The sequence below is a fragment of the Elgaria multicarinata genome, chromosome 15 (assembly GCF_023053635.1).
Source record: "Elgaria multicarinata webbii isolate HBS135686 ecotype San Diego chromosome 15, rElgMul1.1.pri, whole genome shotgun sequence".
Classification (NCBI taxonomy): Eukaryota; Metazoa; Chordata; class Lepidosauria; order Squamata; family Anguidae; genus Elgaria; species Elgaria multicarinata.
This window is the reverse complement of record NC_086185.1, coordinates 21,400,591-21,426,106: the sequence shown is the minus strand read 5'-3', so window position 1 is coordinate 21,426,106 and position 25,516 is coordinate 21,400,591. Positions and strand designations below refer to the sequence as shown.

The following is a 25,516-nucleotide window of genomic DNA, read 5'->3' as shown; positions in this document are numbered from 1 at the left end:
TGAGCTTCAGGTTCATGTGCTCCGTGCTCCTTCCTCCTTCGCCCATGGTGATCCTGGTTTTGTGGCAAATCTGAGTTTGCCATTCTATCCAAACCTGGAAAACCTGAACAGGAATAGCCTTGCTTCAATCCTACATGTCCTGATAACCTCCTGCTTGGATCATTGCACTGTGTTGTACATTGCAGACTTAGAAATCATTCCATACAGTTCAGTTAGTTCAGAATATGGTTGCAAGATTGCCAACTAGGCCTGAGTGAAACAAATACATTAAACCAGCACGTTGTCATCTTCACTAGCTTTCCATTTTCAGGGACTCTCTGTTTTCCCACCCTTCTCAATGTACATGATAAATCAAATCTATTTTTGTAGGCCACAGAAACAGTCCTTAGAAATCTTTGCCTGGCTGCCTTAGGCATACCAACCTCTTTCATAAATGCTTTCCCTAGACGCACCACTTTCGCAAATAATATGGGGTCATGGGAGAGATGCGGGCCAAGATAGCAAAGCATGTTGAACACTTCCTTTCTTAAATCTTCAAAGCTTTCTATTTGCTTGGGTGCTCTTTTGTTTTGCAAATGAGGAATCGGTGTCCCTTTAGCACCTTTGGGTACTCCAACTCTGTAAACGAGAAAAAAAAAATAAAGTTTTAGTTTACACGCTTTAAAAATACCAAAGTACTTTATTCTATAGATCCTGTGTTTCACATTTAAGTAACATGCAATGCACAATCTACTCCAAAACAGAGGGCCTTATAAATAAGTGCCCAGTGAATATATGCCAAAGGGATATAAATCCATACTCCTACAGAGTATGGCTTGGGTACTAAGATACATTCACTTAAAGAGGTTCAGGGCACAACCGTATGCACGTTTATACAGAAAAAAGTCCTACAACTCCCAGAATTCCCCAGCCTCCGCTGTATCCCATCCCACATTTTTCGGAGGGGGGGGGAGGGTCTCTGCCATCCTTCCACAATCTTCTTTAAGTTAAACTGTCTTTGGATCCAACCTTGTGCACTTAGTTTCTATCCAACAGAAGAGGTATGTATATGAAATACATTTTAAAAAAGAAGAAAAAAAAGTCCAAACCAAAGTGTTAAAACAAGTGAATGTCCATGTAACTTTGCTAATTGTTGCTGCTTTTTGCAGAGACCTACCCACTTAACTGGTTGTTTTAATTTTTCTTCTTCTTTTTAAGCTTTACATGTTAGGTGTACATGTTTTGCTCTGGACATTAATCCAGAGAGAAGCCAGGTACCATATATTTTATTTTATTTCAGGAGTTAATATCCCTAAAAACACAAAGCCTCATAGGTTCCTTGGCTTTGTGCGCCAAGATTAGTAGACGTCTGAGCAGTTAGAATGTTCATAAACGTTCCGTAACAGATTAGCAGTTGAACGAAAGGCTAATGAGGTTTTAATGAACCAAAGCCACACTAATGCATAGCTAGTCTGTGCATTATAACACATGTATCATCTATTTCATTTCTTTAGCACACGGACACCATTCACCTTCGGTAGAGAGGTTCAATCATCACATGAAGAAGCTGACAAAGAGCAACAGCAATAGGTTTGTGTGAAGTCGCATAAAATGGAGGCATCTGATCCATGATGCTTTGTGCATGCTGCCAGTCTCCAATTTTTAACATCGCTTCTAATAAACCCAGTTTCTGATTATCAGGCGGCTGAAAAGATCAGCAAGCAGAGAAGAGAAAGTATTTAGCACAGAAAAACTTTGTTTTCTCCCTACAGGAAGACTGGACAATACTACAGATCTTTACGCACTTCAAAGCTACCAGATCTTAATGATATAGGGTGGAATACAAATATTTTAAATAATAAATAAATAAATATTGGAATCAAGTTTTTCAAACACCTTTACATGTATCAGACTGTTATCCCACATACTGGCAAAATGTTAGAGGTTTCACACCTAAGAACCACATGAGTTCTAATTGATTAAAGCTATATATATTGACATATGAATAACATAGGAAACTGCCTTGTATAGATTGCTAGACAGACATTTTTGGGACCTTGGATTTCTGAAAAAGTGTCAGAACTTTGCTGGACGGGATCATGGACTGCCACAAAATGTTGGGAGGTTCTGCTATGGCGGCCCCTCACCACTAAAACAGGCCCAGAGAGAAGGTCAGAGGGGTTCCAGCATATGAAGGAGATCCCCGAGGTCTAGAAACAAAGCCCTATGAGACTGAAAGAACTGGGCATGTTTAGCCTGGAGAAGAGAAGATTGAGGAGAGACATGATAGCACTCTTCAAGAACTTGAAATATTGTCACACAGAGGAGGGCCAGGATCTCTTCTCGATCCTCCCAGAGTGCAGGACACGGAATAATGGGCTCAAGTTACAGGAAGCCCGATTCCAGCTGGACATCAGGAAAAACTTCCTGACTGTTAGAGCAGTACGACAATGGAACCAGTTACCTAGGGAGGTTGTGGGCTCTCCCACATTAGAGACATTCAAGAGGCAGCTGGACAACCATCTGTCAGGTATGGATTCCTGCATTAAGCAGGGGGTTGGATTCGATGGCCTTATAGACCCCTTCCAACTCTACTATTCTATGAGATATAGAAAACCCTGGAATTTTAAACTAGACTCTGGGCTTCCATCCCAACTCCATATCAGATGGAGCATGAGCACTGAACATAGGTGTTGCCCTCATTCAGTTTTGGAAAGTTGGCAGGAAAGAACAGCACACATATCCTCAGCCACTAGAGTTGGGAGTTGGATTGAAGAAAAGGAAGTGGGTTACATGGATCCACAGTTTAAGATCTTGTTTTTTCTTTGATGGGATGGAACAGAAAGGGAGAAAAAAAGCAACTGACTGCAATTTCATGCAGAGTAATGGGACTCATTTCTGAGTAGAGAAATATAGGACTGCATTGCTAAATTGAGTGAACAGAACAGAAAGGTTTTCCTTAATAATTCCAGCATTCAAGAGGGGAAAAACAAAACTCAAATCCCCAAACCAGAAGTCTTCTGCCAAAAAAAATTAACAAAACCACCCACATTTTTTGGTGAATATTAAGGACCACAAAAAGGTTAAACAAAAACTCCAGAAAGAGGGGCAAAATTTAGCTCCTTCCTCAGCTTCAAAAATGAATGCCTAAAAACAGGGGTGACACCAACCAGAAATGAAGATATATTCAATGGTCAAAGAAGACAGAGAGAAGGACAATCTGGATTTGAATGGTTTATTTTTATCATAGGGTTTGAATTTGATTGGCTTATAACATGTTGCCTTTGTCCACGAGCTCTGAATTAGTTGCAGAGTACTCTTCTTCGACCAACTGCATGTCTGTTGCATCTCTATGCAAAATAAGAGACCATCATGCAGTTTAATCACATTCCTATCTTAATGCATTTTTTAGATACTCCCAACAGTCTGTCTGATTAACTGGGCCTCAAATCTGATCTCATGGTAATGGGGTTTGACAGATTTACAATTCTAAACGTTATTAGAACTTACTTTTTCTGTTTTCTCCTCTTCCTTCTCCTTCTCTTTGTCTTCAGTCTTTTCAGAAGACAACACAACCATGGTAAGCTTCCTCACAATTTGTTTAGCTTCTCCAATTTCGCGTTTGTGTTCTTCAAAGATAGTGTTGTCTGTTGGAAGGAGCTATAGACACAATTTGAAGATTCACTAACATATAAAAGGTGTTTCCTTGAAATTGTGGATAAAGAAGTCTATTGTTGCCCTCATTAAAAGTTCAAATGACAGATACATGAAATACTAGAATTGAGGGTCAATGAAAGTTATCATAATTGCTTCTACACATTCACTGATACAATCAAAATTAAGGCCTAAATTCAGATCAGATCTGCCTGATAAACCATGGTTTTATCAGCCTTGGATCTGCATGCTCCCTCCTAGCACTACTTTAATTCAGGTTTATTCTTTAAAATGTGGAAATAAAATGTCAAACTGTCTGCAATTGTTAAGTTCATTCACAGTGTTATGGGCCAATGGGCAACTCATCCTCTTATTTATTTATTTAGCAATATTTTTGAGATGATTTATTTGCAAGCCACATAGATAATAATCTCAAGAAAAAAATACGGGTGGTGGATTTAATTATTTACAGGCTATTTACAGACTGTTACAGACTATTTAGAAACTTACATGTACGTAAAGGTCTTCCAAATCTATTAGATTATGTTGCAAAAGTACTGCTGCAACTCTGTATAAAGAAACAGGTGTCTCTCCATTTGGCTCCTAAAAAGACAAAAAGACTCAGAAAAGACAAGCCGAGTATTTCCTTAAGCATCAAATAACTAGAAAAAAATACTATCACAAAGGAATGTTTATTTTTTATTTATTTATTTTATTTATATCCCACCTTTTTTCCTCCAAGGAACCCAAGGTGGCATACATAATCCTCCTCCTCTCCACTTTATCCTCACAACAACAACCCTGTGAGGTAGGCTGGGCTAAGAGTCTGTGACTGGCCCAAAGTCACCCAGTGGGTTTCCATGACCGAGTGGGGACTAGAACCCGGATCTCCCGACTCCCAGTTCAACACTTTAGCCACTACACCACACTGGTTAAGCTACAAACATATGCAATACCTGATAGAACTTGAATTTGAATCCAAGGATATGACAAAGTGTTTGAGGCTCACACATATACATGTAGGACTCTATCAATGGTACAAAGAACTCATCATATTCTGGCCTACATTCATAGACCTCTAAGATGATGTCCAACACTCTGTTAGGATCCAGGTTAAAACATCCTATTAAAGAAGGGAATTGTTAAAAGTTATCTTTGCACAAGGCAACTGACATAAACACTTCAACTACATCAGAAAATGTCTTACACTCTGACTTTAGAACAGAAACGTATTAAACATCCTCGATAACCAGGCATACCAATATAAATACATTTACAGGAATATTTTTAATCATAGAATACTTTATAGGTTATAGGACTATATCATAATTTAGAAACTGGAGAGAGCTTAGATTTTGATTAGACATGTTTGGAAACACACAACATTCAAATGTTTTAAACAAGTGCTTCATAAATTAAAGCTGATATTGAGGTGAATGTAAATCATATTATAGCTTTACAGGAAAATATCCAACATCAATATTTGTCACAGCATATATGTCTCACCTATTAAAGATTTGATATTTTCTAGAATCAGTTCACTAGTGATATTTCCAGATAAATCTTGACCCAGCTCAGCAATCAGTTTTGCATAACCTTCATTCTCTTCTCTTAATAAATTGAATTTCTGTTGTTTATAGCTACAGTCAGACAAAATGAAAAACAAACATATACATTTTAGAATTAAAGACTAACGCTTATAGCAATGGTAAACTGATAATCTCAGCATTCATTTCTCCAGAACATTTTGCATTAAACTTCCATAAATGCAAACACACTTCCTTTCAAGTAATGGCTTAAGTTCATTGTTGAGAAAGGTTATGGGCAGTGTATCCTATATTCAGGATGAAATACATGGAATTTTCAGACAGAGCTGAATGTCTGAGATGGTCAAACACTTGAAGAACCATGTTTCTTCATCTCCCAGTGAAAATATCTAGCAAAGATGGTTAACAGCATGCATTTTCCCCCTTTACATAAAGATGCAATGTAAAAAGATATTCTGTCATCATTTGACAAAATACTCTTGCTTCAAGAATTATAAAAGACTGGAATCCAAAGGATGTTATTTATTTATTACATTTCTATACCTCTGAAACTTCTCTGGGAAGTTCACAAAGGATTGTGTGTGGTGTTCTAAACACACACACACACACACACACACAGCTTCTCTCCCTTTCTATCTCTCTCACACACAAAGCCTTTGTGTTGGGTGAAAAACTTCTCTAGAGCAACATTTAATAAAGTACAAGACTCTGCAGCTGGAAGAAGGAATTGTCAACTTTACTGTGCATATGTTAAAATACTTTTGGCTCTTTGAGTTCCAAGTTACAAAGTGAAACACAGAAAAGTTTCATTTGGAAATTTACTTTTTTTAAAAAAGTATTTCTTTTCCCCTTTTTAAAAGCATACTTAACTGGAATATTATTTTTGTACTTACAAAAGTTTTGTCTTGATTTTCACAGATTTCTGATTAAACTGCTGAGATTGCTTGATAAGCCCTAATGATTCTAGCGTTTCTGGGTCCAGTCGCTCTTTTAGTATAGTATCTGAAACCAAGTACTGGGAGGAAACAGAACAGCACAGAAACTGAACAGGACATACACATAAGATTTTTTTAAAGTAGCGGAACATTCAATCCCTTGACCGTCCCCCCCCTTCCCCCACCTGCAGTCTAAGGAACTACAATAGACACCCTTGCTGTGTGCCAGGTTTGGACAACATGACAACCTGTACTGCATCTCTGGTAAAATCGTGATCACGCAACCTTCATCCCCCGTGATCATCCGAATCCGGTCACTGTCTTCTGCTAAAATTCATGGGTTTTAAAAGCAAGAATATAGAGAACAGTAACTTACCAAACATGCTAACACCAATTGCATGAACTGATCCCTCTTGCTTTTTTCTTCTAAACAACTAGTTTCAATATCTATGCCAAAAAGGGGATGGAAATAAGGATTACTTATCACAGCAATATCTTGTCACAGCCATTTTTCAGTTTTCTGTCTTGTGAAGAAGTCAGATTTCTCATTTACTACTCATATTGCAGCCCAAATTCAACTTATAAAACCATGGAATTTAATATTAGTCTGACCATTCTGTTGTTAAAAAATGATACTGCAGAGTTTTTAATCACTAAAAGTAGTCTTGGGAACATGAAATCAGAAGGCTATTTCTTTCAACTATTTTTAAAAAACAAAAATCCTGGTGTTAGTTACAGCACAATCCTATCACTGGGGTAGTTTGAGGGTTGTTTTGCCCCTGTATGGGTTTCCCTCCCCCATAAAGACCTTTTCACTTTTGCAAAATGTCAGGATTTCTACAACCATGCTGAAACCACCCACATGTATCTCAGTGGGCCCATTTTGGCTATACAGCCATCTGCTCTCAGCATTTGAGTTTTGTTCTGACCATAGCCTTCAAGAATATTCCTTTGAAACTTATCTACTGAGCCGATCCTTTGGTCTCTTCCATGTTGACCTGTTGCTACATGCTTAGTGACAATGCTGATGGTAAAGGGAGAGAAACCTACCTAATATGCAGAAGACATCAGCTAGGATAGAGGGCATGTCATCCCGAAATTCCTATTAAAAGGAAAAAAACAGTAATCTAGTCAATACATACTGAGGTAGGCAACCTGACGCCCTCCAAATGTTTGGGATTAGAAATCCCATCTGCTCCAGCTAGTATGGCTAATGGTGAGGAATTATGGTAGTTACAGTTCAAAATATCTGGAGGGCATAGGGATACCTATCCCTACCCTAAAGAATGCTTGGATACTTTAAGGCAGGTCTCCACCCAAAATTTAAGGTAAATGGCTACCAGTGTTAATACGCACAAGGCTTCCATCCAAATAGCACTGACAGTATAATCTAGAGGTCATCAGCTACAAGCTATTATAAAACATGGACTATTTAAAGACTATGACTACAGCTATACCAAGAAATAGCATTTAAAAGCATAACATGAAATACCCTTTACCTTTAAAGTTACACCTATTGAAAACTTAATATGTCTAACTTTGGGGCATGCCGCTGGTTTAATTGGGCACTTTGAGATCCCACTGACTTCAGTGGGAAAGTTAAACATAACCATGAGCTTTACTCAATCCCTTAGAAATCAATAGCACTTTAAAGCGTTTACCTTTGGCTGAATTTTGCCCTTAGTTGCTTTTAATTCTAGACCAAGGAAGTGTCCACTTAATTAAAGCACAGGCATGAAATTTTAATCGTAAGCTACTGTGGTTTTTCCTGTTCCCAATGCTAAAATAGTTTATCATGTCAAAATATACACGGATCAGAAACAGATTCTGGTTTAACAAGGTAAAGTTAATAAATAGGCTAAAATTTAACTTCTTAATTAGAACATTCTGTCAGAGGGCACGGAGAAAAGAATTATGGCAGAACGCCATTCTCTTGACTTGCTCAGTTTAATTCTTAAAATTTAAAACAGGTTTTGAGCAATTGAAAGGTCATAGGCTTAGACCAGTGGTTCTCAACCTTCCTAATGCCGCGACCCTTTAATAGTTCCTCATGTTGTGGTGACCCCCAACCATAAAATTATTTTCTTTCTTCTCTACACGATCCATTGTCATGGGATGGTTTGCTAATGAAAATAATACATAACAATAGCTTTAATAATACAAAAGATGATACATGACATAGTTCAGTCAATACAGTTTCCTAAGACCATCAGAAATATGTGTTTTCTGATGGTCTTAGGCGACCCCTGTGAAAGGGTCATTCGACCCCCAAAGGGGTCCCGACCCACAGGTTGAGAACCACTGGCTTAGACCATCCTTCCCCCAAACTGGTTCACATCAGATGTTTTGGACTTCAACTCCCATCAGCTCCAGCCAGCATGGCCAATAGTTAAGGATACTCGAACTGTATCCCAGAGAGCTTCCGCTATGGGGCGGTATATAAATTTAATAAATAAATAAACTATAGTCCAAAACATCTGGAAGACACCATCTTAGGGAAGGCTAACCCTAAACCTCTTCTTGCTGACTTACCAAATAAGGTTAAATAAGTATTATAGGCTTAGCACGTACCACAAATATATACTTACTATAATATCGTTGAGAACATTAGACGCTTGATCATGCTTTAGGTTTCCCTTGACAACATGATATGCAAGCTCATACAGAGCTTGCTGGATACCTGTAGGATATTGAGGGTGGGGGATTGCACTGAGTAATGTAATTGTTAACTATGGTGAAATAATCTTTATAAGATGTTTATTCCATTACAATATTTTATTTCACACACAAAAAAAATATCAATAGGTATTTCCAATTATTCCCAAATTATGGCTGATCATTACTGAAAGATAAATATCAGTTACATTCTGAAGACTGAATTCTGGTGAAAAGTGAAATCTCAGATGTAGAGGTATTGGACCACAGCTCCTATAGGTTTCAGTGGGGCATGCGCAAATGAAATTCCTGAGGGATTGCACTTTTATGCAAGAGCTCTGGCCAGAGCTAACAGTGCAACCCTATACATGTTTATTCAAAAGTCAGTTCCACTGAGTTCTATGGGGCTTACTCCCAAGTAAGTGTGTAAAGGATTACAGCCTCAATTACCTCTTTTTAAAGTTTTTCATAACCTTTAATATGAAAAATTTGCCTAGACCGTACAGATCCTGAACAGCTGTGATCTGAGCATATTAACTTATGGATAGTTTTCATTTAATTCATTAAGATAGGAGTTCTTCTTTCACAATCCTTTGGCATTCTGAGCCAATAATTCACCCCTCGAGAATTCTTTAGGGGAAGTTCATGAGATTGTTCTCATCACATGATAAAGCAAATGAACGAGGCACAATTTAAACACGGGATTTCTCTGACAGGACAGAACCCACAGCATTTCTGATCTCCTTCTGGGTAAAATCCTGGGAGGGAAATTTTGCCTGCATAGGTCCTAAAGAACCCTCTCTTTTACTTTAAGTACAAATTGTCCTTTTTTAACCAGCAACAGCAGACTAGGGTGAGCATCAAATGTTCCCTCTTGCAAGCTCAAGGGAGTGTATGCATCCAGTGGGACTGTTTTCTTTTTCTTTGAAAGAACAACACTATCATGCATATGACCAAGTAGTTTGAAGGTCCTTCATTTCAAAAGTAGTTGACTTTGCTGTAGGGAATGAATGACATCCAAGAAACGTGCCCGAAGTTATCTTGGGCACACACAACAAGATTTTTTAGACCCTGATCTCTGTAAACAGCCATTAATTTTGGAAAACAAAACAAAGCCTAACCAAACACATCTACTTACCTCTAAAAGTCGGATTTTCAGAGAGAGTACGACATAACTGCAAGCTAAAAATAAATAGAAAGTATTTAGCATCTTAGTTCCCAGAATTGATAAGGATGTTTGCCTATTGAAATATTTGACTTTAACTATACATAGCCTTTTATAATTCACACACTGTCAATTCAAACAAGTAGAAAAATATATATGCTATGCTGATTTCCTGAAACAGTATATCATGAAATTATCTCAACTTCTATGTTTCCATGAGTTTCAACATTTTGAAATTAATATATCAATATATTTTGTAACTCATTAAAATACATTCATATGCAGGAACATTTTCACACTTAAAAAGTATTGCTCAAAAGAGAACTTGCTAGATGCACTTGGGATATTTGATTCATTTTTAATAATTTGAGTATAGTGATTTGAAGGTGACATATGTACTGCTGAATAACTTGATTTTTAAATAATAGTATAATATAGTTATAGATTGGTGATCCTTCTCTATACACTTCAAAGGTACCATTTCTTTCTTTTTTAAAAAGAAGAAGTTGAAGTCACTTTCACACCTAACGACAGTTCACTGTGGCTTAAGATAGCTGCAGGGGGCTGTTGTGTCATGCCAGGTGCCTGTGGGCCTCATTTTTGCATGGCACCCATCTTGCTTTGGTTTGTCATGTCGTGCAAAGACAGCAGGGGTTGCTTGAGGGCTAGACAACCCTCAAATAACCCTAAAACAAGCCATGGGTTATTTGAGGGTTGTCTAACCCTCAAACAACCCCTGCCACTTGGATTCGTATGACATAAGCTGCAGCAAGCCAGGCACCCATGAACATCATGAAAAAATGTGCCCGGAAAAACGTGATAGCCCCTGTAGAGAAATTAAGCCACACTGGGCTGTTGCATCATGCGAACTAGATCATTACCTATTCCCTTTTTGTAAAGAAATATGGGGCAAGGAAAAGTTTAAATATGAAGTATAAAAGTGCCTATAAAACTGAAATGGCTACATTCACTTAACATCCAATAATTTACAAGATGTGACTCTTGACTGCTAGTATTTTAGGTTATAATGTAATCACTGAAATTAACCTTGTGACTTTGGCATGTATGTCACCGTCGTGATAGCAAAGGGTGGGTGCTACAGATAAATGGAGCACCCCTAGAGTGATCCACTGACTGACTCCTTGGTTGAGCAAGGATTGTACCTCGAATATTTTGAATATTTCAAATAATGTGTGTTGCTATATGTGAGCAGTTCTGTATTTTGTAATGGTCTTTGTGCTACAAACAAATAAACTATTCATTCATACAAGATGTGACTCAATATTGAATGTACAAAGGACTTTTATCCGTAACACCAGGATAGTGGGGATTTTCTAGATACCAGTTGATTCATACTAGTAGTAGTATAACGTATATTAGTAGTATAAAGGAGGAGGGGGAAATATAGAAGTTTTCAAAACAGAACACAAAACTTGTTGTCAAAATATGGGGAAACAAAAACTATTTCTGAATTTCTCACAGCAGTTTCTTCAACAAGATGACATGTTTTTATGTCATGTTTTAGAATGTTTTTAAACATTCTAAGATGTTTTTAGAATGTTTTAGGATGTTTTTAACAATGTATATTATGTTTTAATTCAGTTTTATGTATTTTGTTGCTTATTGTCGTCCTCCACCTCGATCAAAGTGGAGAGGCGGGTAAGAAATAAATGTATTATTATTATTAAAGTGGCCTCTACTTCCCTTGCTCGGCTTCGTCCATTTTCGTCTGCTGCCCCTTACGCCTGGAACGCTCTTCCAGAACATTTGAGAACTACAAGTTCAACCACAGCTTTTAAAGCTCAACTAAAAACTTTTCTTTTTCCTAAAGCTTTTAAAACTTGATGTTGTGCAGACTTCTACTGTTACTTTCTACTGTTAGTTTTTCCCTACCCTGTGCCTGCTTACCCTTCCCTGTACCTGTTGGCATTCTCTTCCCCTTCTTATTGTTTTACTATGATTTTATTAGATTGTAAGCCTATGCGGCAGGGTCTTGCTATTTACTGTTTTACTCTGTACAGCACCATGTACATTGATGGTGCTATATAAATAAATAATAATAATAATAATAATAATAATAATAATAATAATAATAATATTTCAGAGAAGTAATAGTTTAGTTGTAAGTTATGCTGTAAATACTAAACACCTTGATTTTAAGCCACGCAATTTAAAAGCCCTTTAAACCAAATGGATTTATTTGTACGTACATGATGCTTTTAAGACTAGGTTTTAAGTTTGAGTTTCCAGTTATCAAAAAACTGACAGTTGGAAGGCAAAGTTTCATTACAAGTGCGAAGACCCAGCCCTTTAAGTCAATGACCTGGTTCGGACAATCACAGTCATCTAAACAAGCCATGGTGCTGGGTGCGATTTGCATCATTACCCTTCTGACTACAGCTTGTTGTGTCATTCGAACCCAGGCTGCATGGCTTGTTTGAGAGGAAACAACCCTCAAATAACAGCCTATGAGTTATTACTCCCTCAAACAGGCCATGCTGCTGAGGTTCGGATGACATGACAAGCTGCATCCAGGCAGGTGATTTATTCAAATTGATTGTGCAGTCGGCAGTCGTACAAACAGGCCCAGTGTCTGTTTATGAAGAATCTTCTTATCTTTGCTTAACTTTGCCATAGGCAGGTCTCAGTGGACACAAAGGTCTACCAGCAGTGTTCTCACTACAGAATCATAATGAACGAGATGACTTTGTCTTTAAGCAGCGGATCCAAATATGGTGGTCATTCTTTTTAAGAGACAGGAAAAGTTTTTTTTTTTTAAAAAAAAAAAAACATATGTTGTTTGTACAGCGTGATTTCACTCAAATTATATTCCACACAGCAAACTGAGTGAAAAATAAAATTAGCATCTGTTTGCACTCCTGTCTACTGCTATGACAAACAGTACTGTTTAATTCTAGAGAGAAACATTAAAATTGATTGATGGTAATTCTTCTATAATAATTTCACATAACAATCCTATCCAGGCACTACTTATAGCTACAACACGCAGCTGCTGCCTAAGCCTGGCAAAACAGCTGCTCCATCAATTGACAGATAACTGAACAAAGAGATTGGGTCAAACATTCTGGAATATGAAACTTCCAAGTGTGAATATATATGATACTTTAAAGAGAAAGGCAATAGAGGTTGACTGGGCAGCAGTTTTTAGTTCTTATTGTTTTTATGGTTAACAGGATGTAACCGCAAGAATGGGCAATTCCAAAGAAAGGTAAATAATGGATGCTCTCTCCCGTTGTATTTTCTTCTTTACCAATATGGCCCAAATGCCCTTTAAATATTTACAGCGACATCAGTTCATTTAAACTTAGCTTGCATCCGTACACTCTCCCACCTGCAGTTTGCAGAACCATTAAAGAAATTCATTTCTATCTCTTACTTAAGTGAAAGTATAGTTTAATAGCCCCTCCCCCTCCTACATATGAGATGAACCTTTCACATATACTATATATGTCATAGCCTAAGTAGGCAATGCTAGCAATGTAATCATCTCCAATAAGACAAACTTTCTAGCATGGTAGAAAAGAGAAAAAATAAGTTAATACAGTCAGGAGGTTTTCGGGTAGTTAAGGCTACAATAACTGCTGAAGAAAGTGTGTTTAGTGGGGCTAGGCAGGTGGAAAAGTTTGGAGCTTAAAATATCTGCACTGGCTTCACCGCTGTGACTTATTTTAAATTCTTTACAAAAAGGCAATTTATTCATGCACATTCACAATCAAAATGTTAACTCATGTCTTAAAAGTTCATTTCACTGTTGTTAATTTGTTTTACATTGTTTGTGGCCTAAAATATAAGATGCAAAAAAGCAATTACATACACCTTCAGTCAAAACAGAGAGAAACCATTGGAGATTCCTCTTGTGAATCTCCAGATTAATTTGCAATCCCAGCCTGATCTGAAGATGATAATAAAAGAAGCCAGACTTCAGTAAAATCCAAATACTTCTGGGTGAGCTCAAAAATCGCTAGTTTTCCCATCTCTACTGCAAACTTTCCAAAAGCACCAAGTGTGAAAGGATGGAAACAATTTTCCCATGCACTTCTTCAATTCACCTTTAAAACCAATTTATTAACATGATGGAGAAGAAGAGCGGCCTTGCTGGATCAGAATCTAACATCCAATTTCAAACAGCAGCCAGTTAGAGACCTCCAAGAAGTCTGAAAACAGGGGACAGCCTTCCTTACTGTTTGCTCCCACACTCATTCCAAGCATCTGGCATTCAGTAGAAAACTGTGGAATATAGATGTCTCAGCCAACTATTGTGGCTAATAGTCTTTACATCCATGAATGGCCTTGTGTGGGATTTAACACTAAAACATAGTTATTGGACAAGCCTCATGTTCCCCACTTTCTGGTGCAACCCCAAGGTGGAGTCTGGAAGCATTCGCTTCCATTTTAGATTAACCACAGGTTAGTTTAAGAAGCTGGCTTGTTTTCATGAATCACAATTAAGATTAACCATTATTCGGATTACATGCTGCACTGCAACTAATCAAAACCAGAAACGGATGTTTTCAATCTCCTCCTCATGGCCATGTTGAAGGAGGAAAGAGGGTTGGGGAGCATGTGAGCTCAGGGGGAGGCTAGGATCAATGTTGTAATGCTAAATTATGATTTAGTGTTACATCCAAATCGGACCAATGTGCCTGATCCCTTTTTAAAATCTGTCTTAGCCAGCACCAAGTCCTGTGGCATCCAATTCCGGTTAGTTAAATATCTATCATATGAAACAGTACTTCCTTTTGTCTGTCCTGAATCTTTTCTCAATCAATTTCACAGGGTAACCTCAAGTTCTAGTACTGTGTGAAAGAAAGAAAAAAATCTTTCCAGCTACTCTCTTTACCCTGTGGACCTGTTCACACATAATGTCAGCAATGATTCGTTGCGGTGTGTGCTGGGCATGTTTTGCAGACTTTTTGAATATTCAACCTCTGATGAGGGGTTGCTATGTGACATCCTAACCCAGACACAGGAGGTTAACTGTGGGTTGAACAACCCACAGCTAACCTAACTACTAAGGGCACAATGCTATGCATGTTTAGACCTATTGAACATACTAGGTTGTAGGAAAACTCTGGTTTCACCTACAATTAGCTAACAGTGTCAGGGTTCAGACATCACATAGCAACCCAGTTACAGGCCGAATATTCAAAATGCCTGCGAAAGGCATCCAGCAGACACTGCAGCAAATCGTGGATTTATTAACCCACAATTTGCCACCGTTACTTTTGAACTTGGTCTATGTGTAATTTTATAAACCACTACCATATTCTTCCTCAGTCATCTTTTTTTCTAAATTACACTGACAGACTTTGTAAATGTTTTTTGGCAGCCCAGGTATATCGTCTGTCTATATTTTGGGCATACCCTTGGAGAATTATTGAGAAATGTCTTTTTGTATTGCTGAAGCGACGCTAATTTTTCCTCTACCAAGCTTGCTATTCTTTATGTTCAACAACTTTACCTTTAATGATGCTTTTCACCAATTTACCTGGAATAGAATTTTAGGCTAATAGGCCTGTAATTTCCTGCCTCCTCCACCTGTTCCTTTTTAAAAATTGTTATATTAGTCTGCAACCAGTTTATATGTGAATGTATTCTCTAGCACGGATTTAAGGTGACAAAATACATAGCACAAGTAGAATGGAAAATAAGTGACATCTGGGGAATAGCTTCTCTGTGTTTGCGAACAGAGAAGCTACATAAACAAGATAGTTTTAATCAATTTAAACTTATTTAATAATGTTATTATGCACAGACAAGTATCTGGAGACAAGATTTCCACAATAGTGCTTTCTGTTTTGGGCCCTGTGAAGATACGGGTGGGCTTGAGCTAACATAAAGAGTAGAGGATTTAAATAAAGGCAATTTAAGTCAATGATTTAAATCAGCAAGAAAAAAAGGTGTCTTAAATCATGCATTTAATTCATGGCAGGGCAACGTGTGTCCCTCCAGATGTTTTGTCCTTTCTGCTTCACTTTGCCTTGGGTCAGAACAACCTTCACAAATACAAAGTAGCAAAGAAAAATGAAATGCCCATTGACTGGTAGATTGAAGGTAAGTCTAATGGTTACCAGGCAAGCTACAGCTATTTTCATGAGATGAAAATGAAATGCTTAGAGTGTAAATATTCATATTTAAGAAATGATCAAATTGGTTCTTCACAGAGAAACCTCAACATATCTTGTAGAAGGCATTTATTCAGTTTAGAGATTAACTGCAGGGTTAAATGATTTATATACAGATTATTGAATATTAGTTAAGAGAAACATGGTATTTACAATTCTTTTTTTTTAAAAAATTAAGAATCTGATTTAAGCTTTAAAAAATATTTTTAAAACCTTTTTAAAAACGTATTCTTATCAATCGTCCATGAAATGATGGTTATTTGCTGAGGAAACAAGACCACAATCCAACCTGAGCTGTTACAACTTGTAAATGAACTTCTTCAGTGATAAATAATAAACATACTTCATTCCGAAAATTATTTATTTATAGCAAACACACATCCTGAAATTTTTGCAACAAAGAGGTTAGGTTGAGCATGCTGCTATACCCTGAAATATTTGTGGATGAATTTGAACTTGCATCTCAATACGTTATAGCTGAGTTTCTGTGGGCCAGGGATTTCAGGCTGGCACATAGCTCCTCCCTGGATCTAGTTATAAAAAGTTATTTGGTAGTGGTATCTCAAGCTGTCATATGAAATCAGAGTGCTGTGGCAACGTAATGGCTGGGTCCACACAACACCATAACCCACACTCAAGGTTCACTATAAGTTGAATGTGAATTGTCGCTGTAATGTGGGTTGTTGTGTAAATCCAGCTGCCCTAACAAACCATGGTTTAGCAACCATGAACAACCCATGAAGAGAACTCATGGTTTGTTGTAGGGTTGTGAATTGTGGGTTGTTCATGGTTAACAAATCATGAATTGTTAGAATGGCTGGCTTCACACAACTATACGTAGTCCAACAACAACCCACATTCAATCCATAGTCAACCTTGATTGTGGGTTGTCAGTTTGTGTGAAACTTATCAATTTGTTACATAGTGGAACTGTTTACAATGTGTTAACTGCGGAGACCTGCACAATGCACAGGACAATAGGGAAGCCATCTACACCTATAAAACATTTGCCAGTCACATTTTGAAAACTATCTACACATGAAGAACACCAGTGCTCTGACTGGAAAACATACCATGAATATACCATGTATGCTTGCTTAAAGGTTTCTATTCAAAGATATTTACTTTTAGAGTTTCAAGTAGAAATATTAACCAAAAGTCCTACTAAGGTCATAGGGTGGCAGGCTTACACTCCATCTGTGAGAATTGCTTTCAAGTGAGGTGGCTCAGGATTTATGCTGCAATCCAAATAGTGCAATCCTATGCATGTCTACATGGAAGTATGCCCCACTTCGTTATGAAACTTACTGGGTGATTTTAGGCTTACCATATCTCTCAGGCCTTAGCTAGACCTAAGGTTTATCCCAGGATCATCCTGGGGTTGTCCCTGTCTGCTCTCGGGATCCCCTGTGTATCATTTAGATGCACAGGGAAGACCCCGGGACAATCCCGGGATAAACCTTAGGTCTAGCCAAGGCCTCTGTCTAATCTACCACAGGACCAAGACAGACATTACTTTAAATCTGAGTCAAGCAGCTACATCTTTTACATTTTTATTCCAGAGTAGGCACAGGAAGGCGATTCAGACTGAGACCTTAACAAGGGGGAGGTGTGTGGTTTTTTTTAAAAGGATTTGGAATGGACAAGCAATGTATCTACTAGACACAGATTTAAAGTAATGTCAGTTTTGGCCCTTTTATGGTTGTTGTAAAGAAAAACAGAAACTGTTATAAGGCTAAAACGGTTCAAGTCTCCTCTCAATCACAAAGTTCCCTGGGTGACCTTGGGCCAGTCACTATCTTTTGGCCTAACTTCCCTCCCAGGATTACTGTGAGGCTAGAATGGTTCAAATCTACCATTCAGCCACAAATATCAGTGGGCAACCAGTGGGCCAGTCAGTATCTCTCAAGGTGGCTGCAACACTGAAATTGGATTCTACGTGCCTGTGCACTTTCCTGAGTAATGGTAGGATAAAAATCTACTAAATATTATTGGTGCAAAAGTGGCATAATATAAAACAGTAAAGCTGCTAACTGGAACTAATAACAGAGTACACCTTGCCAGTACTGAAAGAGCTTTTAAGACTTCCACCTTAGTGGTCTTCGTTGGAAATAAATTATGCTCATGGCCATAACACAGAGCCTAGGTTGGTGGAATGCATTTTTTATTGAATGATTTTAACAAATATGTAACTCTTAGAACTGCTAAATTTCTTGTCTTGGCCCTGTTCTTGAAGACAAAGGCCAAGGGAATTAATGAATGTAACACATCTATGTGAAGCTGTATGGTGGCTGGTTGCGAAGTACAATAAATATGACATGAACTTGGTTGGTGGGAATGCAGGACAGAGTGTCTTGCGGAATTCTCTCTTTAGAGAGTAGAAACTGAACTCAGCTTTACTCCAATTTAGGTAGATGGTGAAATCATTTTTGTTCCTCTGGGCTTTTAATACAGGCTTGATTATGCTTTCGTTTATTGTTTTGAATTTGACAATACTCATATATATAGAAAAGGGGGTTCTAAACATTTTAATAAATAAATAGGATCAGGTTATAAATTGAAGTCTATTTGAGGGCGACTACTGAACTGCTCCACTGAAGAAAGTGTTTTTCGCATGGTGACAAAAAACTACAGTCTTCAAGTCTCACTGCAACTACACTGGGAAAAGCTGCTTTTACATCACGACCCTAAGTATGCTTGCATAGAACTAAGCCCCATTAAGTTCAACAGGACCTGCACCTATTTATTTATTTTTAAAAATAGGATTACACCTAATCCTTTGCATTTTTCTTCAGAAGTCAACAGCACCGGTTTCAGCAGGTAAAATCCAAATTCCCATGTTAAGATGCACAAAATTGCAGCCTTAAAAACGTGTAAACCTCACTGGGAGGATGAGACAATGAACCAGGGGAAATGTAGCAAAGTAAGGGGGTGTATTGTACCCAACCCCCACAATTGAAAAAAGTACATATTGTTTTTAAGTTATTGAACAAACAACAGTACAACTAGAGGAAAGGGGGAAATATTGAGGGGGGGGGGGAGTACAAAAATAAAAGAGAATAAAGAAACACATACAGGAGAGAATAAGAACATGAACCGGTGACAACTAAGATGACAGATTTTTGACAGGCATCAAACCCGAAATGGATATTAAAAAAAGAAGAGTAGAAGAAGAGGGTGGAAGGGGGGACGCATATCGACGCCCCCCCCCCCCATGTGTGTGTGGGAAGGCTGGGGGTTCAAAATAATCCAGTAATTGGGAGGGGGTATAGAAAGGCCTGAGTCGAGGAAAAAATAATATAAAATATTGGGGGGCTTTTTTTTAAAAGAGAGAGAGAGAGAGAGAGAATATTGGGTTATGAAGAGATGGAGGAGAGTTCAGAAGTAGAGCCTGAAGTCACCTTACGGCCTTAAAGGTGTGGGAGGGGAGAAGTGGGGTTTAACGGGGGAGCCTCTGAACCCCACACTTGAATTCTTCAGCTGAGGGAAGGGGGGGTGAGTCGAGTTTGGGGGGGAGGTGGGCCCAGCCCCACTATGCCCCCCCCCTGGGGGATCCACGGTCCATCCTCCGCCCCCGCTTCCTTCCTTGCTTGCTTCCTTCCCTCCCGCCGCCTCCTCCTCCGCCTCCACCGCCGCCCCGTCGGAGCCCCGCACTCACAACTCGCTCTTGCCGGATTTCTCCCAGTTCTTTATCCACTCGGCAGGGAGCGCCGCTGCCGCCGCTACCGCTGCCGCCGCCATCTTCCCCGTGTGGCGCTGAGAGAGCCCGGATGCGCGAACGACAGGCCCGAGGTCAGAGGGGACGACGGGGCTGGCCGCGCCAGGCATGACGGGAAAACGAGCCTGGGTAGTAACAGCGGCGGCGAAGGCAACAACGACGCGGGGTGGGGAGGGGTTAATTGTGGGGCGGGGGGGGGGAGCAGCTCTCGCCGTGACGTAGCCGCGGGTGCGGGGCGCGGGCGGGCGCACGACAATAATGATGTTCGGTGTTGACAACAGCCGCGGGTTGGAGAGATACTGAGGCTTATCTAGAGTAGACCCATTGAAAACAAGGGGGCTAAAACGCTAAGTCCCCTAGATTTCAGTGGGTCTGGTCTAAGAGGGACTGGAGTCTAGAGACAACTTATTTTATATCTCATCTTATAAAATGGCATTCCAGGTGTGGTTAAGGAGGATAAAAGACAATAATTAAAAACGAAGCCTTCATTAAATCGTTGAAAGATCCGTTAAAGGCGCCAACTCTATTAGACAGAAAAAGGGCCTATAACTCCCAGCATGCCCTAGCTAGGGCATGCTGGGAGTTGTAGGCCTTTCTCCCCGCCCGGCCGCCTGTAGAAACATGCTAGGGTGACCATATGAAAAGGAGGACAGGGCTCCTGTATCTTTTAACAGTTGTACTGAAAAGGGGATTTCAGCAGGTGTCATTTGTATACCTGCAGCACCTGGTGAAATTCTGTCTTCAACACAACAGTTAAAACTGCTGGAACCCTGCCCTCTTTTATACCTGGTCAAGAGGGCAGGGCTGCTACAGCTTTAACCTTTGTGATGAGGAAGGAATTTCACCAGGTGCAGCATGTATACCAATGGCACCTGCTGAAATTCCCTTTTCAATATAACTGTTAAAGATACAGGAGCCCTGTCCTCCTTTTCATATGGTCACCCTAGCATAGGATTGCACCTTAAAACATTTTTTTAAGTTAGACAATTATGCATGCTGTAGGGAACGTGGATAGACTGAGATCATTATTCCTATTATTATTATTATTATTATTATTAGCTGGGAAGCATCCTGTTCAGGTTAAATCCTCTGGAGGAGATGAATCTGAACATGTTTTTGATTGTCCCAATGTAGAAGGAAGGCAAATAGCCCATGAGTACATGATAGCCAATCAAAGAGGCCAAAGTGCAACAGGAAGAAAGGGACACAGCAGAGACATCTGGGGAGGGACACTGTGTATAGGTGTTTCTATGCAAATGCTAGAAGCCTCTGAGCCAAAATGGGAGAGTTGGAGTGCTTGATTTCATAGGAGAACCTGGACATAGTGGGCATTACAGAAACCTGGTGGAATGGAGAGAACCAGTGGGATATGGTCATCCCTGGATACAAACTTTACAGGAAAGACAGGGAAAGGCGTACTGGGGCGGTGTTGCTCTCTACGTCAAAGAGGGTGTTGTGTCAAGTTGACTAGAGCACCTGAACGGGGGAGACTCTTCCACAGAACTGCTGTGGGTGACAGTGCAGGCCCTCAAAACTAATGTAGTGCTAGGAATGTGCTATCATCCCCCAAACTAAAATGCTCAGAGTGACCTTGAAATGGAGAATGAAATCAGGGAGGACTCCAAAGGAGAAAGTATTGTAATAATGGGTGACGTCAATTATCCTCACATTGACTGGATAAATTCATATTCCAGCCATGACAAAGATGTTAAATTTCTTGATGTTCTAAATAATTAAATAATAATAATAATAATAATAATAATAATAATGTATTTATTTATTACCCGCCTCTCCCTCTGGATCGAGGCAGGGAACAACACCAAACACAATTTTAATATATAAAATTAGTTAAAAGAGCATATAAAACCAATACAATATTAAAATAGCAATCACAGCATTTTAAAATTCTTAGGTTTGAATTCATCTGGGTAGGCCTGCCGGAAGAGACTAGTCTTTACGTAGGGTGACCATATGAAAAGGACAGGGCTCCGGTATCTTTAGCAGTTATATTGAAAAGGGAATTTCAGCAGGTGCCATTGGTATGCCTGCAGCACCTGGTGAAATTCCTTCTTCATCACAACAGTTAAAGCTGTAGGAGCCCTGCCCTCTTGACCAGATATAAAAGAGGGCAGCGTTCCGGCAGTTTTAACTGTAGTGATGAAGACAGAATTTCACCAGGTGCTGCAGGTATACAAATGACACCTGTTGAAATTCCCTTTTCAGTACAACTGTTAAAAGATACAGGAGCCCTGTCCTCCTTTTCATATGGTCACCCTACTTTATGGCTTTCTTAAACTCAGAGAGAGCTTTAAGCTGACAAATCTCCTCCGGCAGGCCATTCCACAGTCTGGGGGAGGCAAAAGAAAAGGTCTTCTGGGTAACAGTTGCCAGCCTAGTTGTGGCTGACTGGAGTAAACCCTTCCCAGAGGACCTGAGTGTGTGGGGCAGATTGTATGGGAGAAGGCGATCTCACAGGTAACCTGGACTAATAATATTATAAGAAAAGGAATTGAGAATAAAACGGCCAGTATCATACTTTTGTTGTTTATTCGTTCAGTCGCTTCCGACTCTTCGTGACTTCATGGACCAGCCCACGCCAGAGCTTTCTGTCGGCCGTCGCCACCCCTAGCTCCCCCAAGGTCAAGTCTGTCACCTCCAGAATATCATCCATCCATCTCGCCCTTGGTCGGCCCCTCTTCCTTTTGCCTTCCACTTTCCCTAGCATCAGCCTCTTCTCCAGGGTATCCTGTCTTCTCATTATGTGGCCAAAGTACTTCAGTTTTGCCTTTAATACCATTCCCTCAAGTGAGCAGTCTGGCTTTATTTCCTGGAGTATGGACTGGTTTGATCTTCTTGCAGTCCAAGGCACTCTCAGAATTTCCCTCCAACACCACAGTTCAAAAGCATCTATCTTCCTTCGCTCAGCTTTCCTTATGGTCCAGCTCTCGCAGCCATAGGTTACTACGGGGAATACCATTGCTTTAACTATGCGGACCTTTGTTGTCAGTGTTGTGTCTCTGCTCTTAACTATTTTATCAAGATTTGTCATTGCTCTCCTCCCAAGAAGTAAACGTCTTCTGATTTCCTGGCTGCAGTCAGCATCTGCAGTTATCTTTGCGCCCAGAAATACAAAGTCTGTCACTGCCTCCACGTTTTCTCCCTCTATTTGCCAGTTATCAATCAAGCTGGTTGCCATAATCTTGGTTTTTTTGAGGTTTAACTGCAACCCAGCTTTTGCACTTTCTTCTTTCATCTTTGTCATAAGGCTCCTCAGCTCCTCCTCACTTTCAGCCATCAAAGTGGTGTCATCTGCATATCTGAGATTGTTAATGTTTCTTCCTGCGATTTTAACTCCAGCCTTGGATTCATCAAGCCCAGCATGTCGCATGATGTGTTCTGCATACAAGTTGAATAGGTAAGGTGAGAGTATACAACCCTGCCGTACTCCTTTCCCAATCTTAAACCAGTCCGTTGTTCCGTGGTCTGTTCTTACCGTTGCTACTTGTTCGTTATACAGATTCCTCAGGAGGCAGACAAGATGACTTGGTATCCCCATACCACCAAGAACTTGCCACAGTTTGTTATGATCCACACAGTCAAAGGCTTTAGAATAGTCAATAAAACAGAAATAGATGTTTTTCTGGAACTCCCTGGCTTTCTCCATTATCCAGCGGATATTGGCAATTTGGTCTCTAGTTCCTCTGCCTTTTCTAAACCCAGCTTGTACATCTGGCAATTCTCGCTCCATGAATTGCTGGAGTCTACCTTGCAGGATCTTTAGCATTACCTTGCTGGCATGTGAAATAAGTGCCACTGTCCGATAGTTTGAACATTCTTTAGTGTTTCCCTTTTTTGGTATGGGGATATAAGTTGATTTTTTCCAGTCTGATGGCCATTCTTGTGTTTTCCAAATTTGCTGGCATATGGCATGCATCACCTTGACAGCATCACCTTGCAATATTTTAAACAGTTCAGCTGGGATACCGTCGTCTCCTATCTATGGCGTGACCACACTTGGGCCATAGCTAGACCTAAGGTTTACCCCAGGATCATCCCGGGTTCGTCCCTACCTGAGCGCTGGGTGCCCTGTGTGGCACTTAGATGAACAGGTTTGATCCCAGGACAATCCTGGGATAAACCTTAGGTCTAGCTACGGCCTTGGAATACTGTGTTCAGTTCTGGTCACACCTAAAAACGGATATCATAGAGCTGGGAAAAGTGCAAAAAAGGCTACTAAAATGATTAAGGGGCTGGAGCATCTCCCCTATGAGGGAAGGTTACATCAGCTGGGATTGTTTAGCTTGGAAAAAAGGCGGGCTAAGGGGAGACACGATTGAGGTGTACAATATACATACTTACATAGATGTAACCCACATTGAACTCAATGAGACTTACTTCTGAGTAAACATGTATAGGCTTACATCTGGGGAAACAATAGTTACAAACAGTTCAAAACTTTAACATTTTATATTGTATTTTATGCTTTTAATTGTTGTGAACCTCTCAACTATTGGGCAGTATACAAATGTAACAAAAATGTAAACAAATAAACACTAAAAATCCATACAACAGTTAAGAGTATAAAATACAATACAGAAATTTAAGAGACTAAAATACAATATAATGCCAAACAATAAACAGCCCTGGATAGAGTGATCTCAGCGCATTCCTGGTACCCAAAACCAATCCCTCAGAATTCTTTAATACTAAGGGTAAAAATCCAACATAAGTCCTACTTAGAGTAGACCCATTAAATGTGTGGGATGTAGTTAGTCATGATTAAGGCCTATTCATTTCAGCGGGTCTGTCGAAGAGAAGGGCCCAGCTCTGAACCAGAGTAACCTATGCTACTTGCTATGGTAGTTCCTAATGAAATGTTGCAAAATTGAAATGTCTAAGAAGCCAAGAAATTCTTAAGATAACCGAACCAAAAGAACAGAGAGACTGTATTTCCATGTACTTTACTTTTCAGCTAGAAAGGCTGCCTACTTATGTGGTGCCTGAGAAGACAGTGTATAATACCTCGCTAACTCCCTTGCGAGGTAGGCACATGCTTTGCAGCCTTTTAGCTCCACTGCCTCTTTATTCTGTAGAATAAACGCTGTTTGACCCATACTTCTCCTCCTCTCCTCCTTGTGTGCTGAATTGGACTTTGTACACCAGGGAACGACCTATTTTTGCTACAGGTCTACTCCATTGAACCATGTCCTGCTTGTGGTTCCCTGGTCCATAGCTGGTAGGCCTCTGTGTAGAGAGAGTGGTCTGATCCAGCAGGGCTCTTATTCCCAGTAGGATTTATGTTGGATTTTTTATTATTATTATTATTATTATTATTATTATTATTTATTTATATAGCACCATCAATGTACATGGTGCTGTACAGAGTAAAACAGTAAATAGCAAGACCCTGCCGCATAGGCTTACATTCTAATAAAATCATAATAAAACAATAAGGAGGGGAAGAGAATGCAAACAGGCACAGGATAGGGTAAACAGGCACTGGGTAGGGTAAAACTAACAGTATAAAGTCAGAACAAAATCAAGATTTAAAAGCTTTAGGAAAAAGAAAAGTTTTTAGCTGAGCTTTAAAAGCTGCGGTTGAACTTGTAGTTCTCAAATGTTCTGGGAGAGCGTTCCAGGCGTAAGGGGCAGCAGAAGAGAATGGACGAAGCCGAGCAAGGGAAGTAGAGAGCCTTGGGCAGGCGAGAAACATGGCA

General features: G+C 39.6%; 1 protein-coding gene across 1 annotated transcript in view; it reads right to left on the bottom strand.

Moving 5' to 3' along the window:
• THOC2 (THO complex subunit 2) overlaps window positions 1–19,888 on the bottom strand; it is a 56,849-nt gene extending 36,961 nt beyond the window's left edge. Inside the window, exons 1-12 of the mRNA XM_063141925.1 lie at window positions 19,740–19,888; window positions 9,909–9,952; window positions 8,704–8,795; window positions 7,166–7,217; window positions 6,492–6,562; window positions 6,074–6,195; window positions 5,140–5,273; window positions 4,590–4,756; window positions 4,144–4,236; window positions 3,490–3,639; window positions 1,512–1,684; window positions 423–618 (exon numbers count right to left, since the gene is read on the bottom strand). Coding sequence (XP_062997995.1) covers window positions 423–618; window positions 1,512–1,684; window positions 3,490–3,639; window positions 4,144–4,236; window positions 4,590–4,756; window positions 5,140–5,273; window positions 6,074–6,195; window positions 6,492–6,562; window positions 7,166–7,217; window positions 8,704–8,795; window positions 9,909–9,952; window positions 19,740–19,822 — 1,377 coding nt within the window. The 5' untranslated portion in view covers window positions 19,823–19,888. The remainder of the gene's footprint in view (window positions 1–422; window positions 619–1,511; window positions 1,685–3,489; window positions 3,640–4,143; window positions 4,237–4,589; window positions 4,757–5,139; window positions 5,274–6,073; window positions 6,196–6,491; window positions 6,563–7,165; window positions 7,218–8,703; window positions 8,796–9,908; window positions 9,953–19,739) is intronic.
• Between the last annotated feature and the right edge of the window lie 5,628 nt (window positions 19,889–25,516).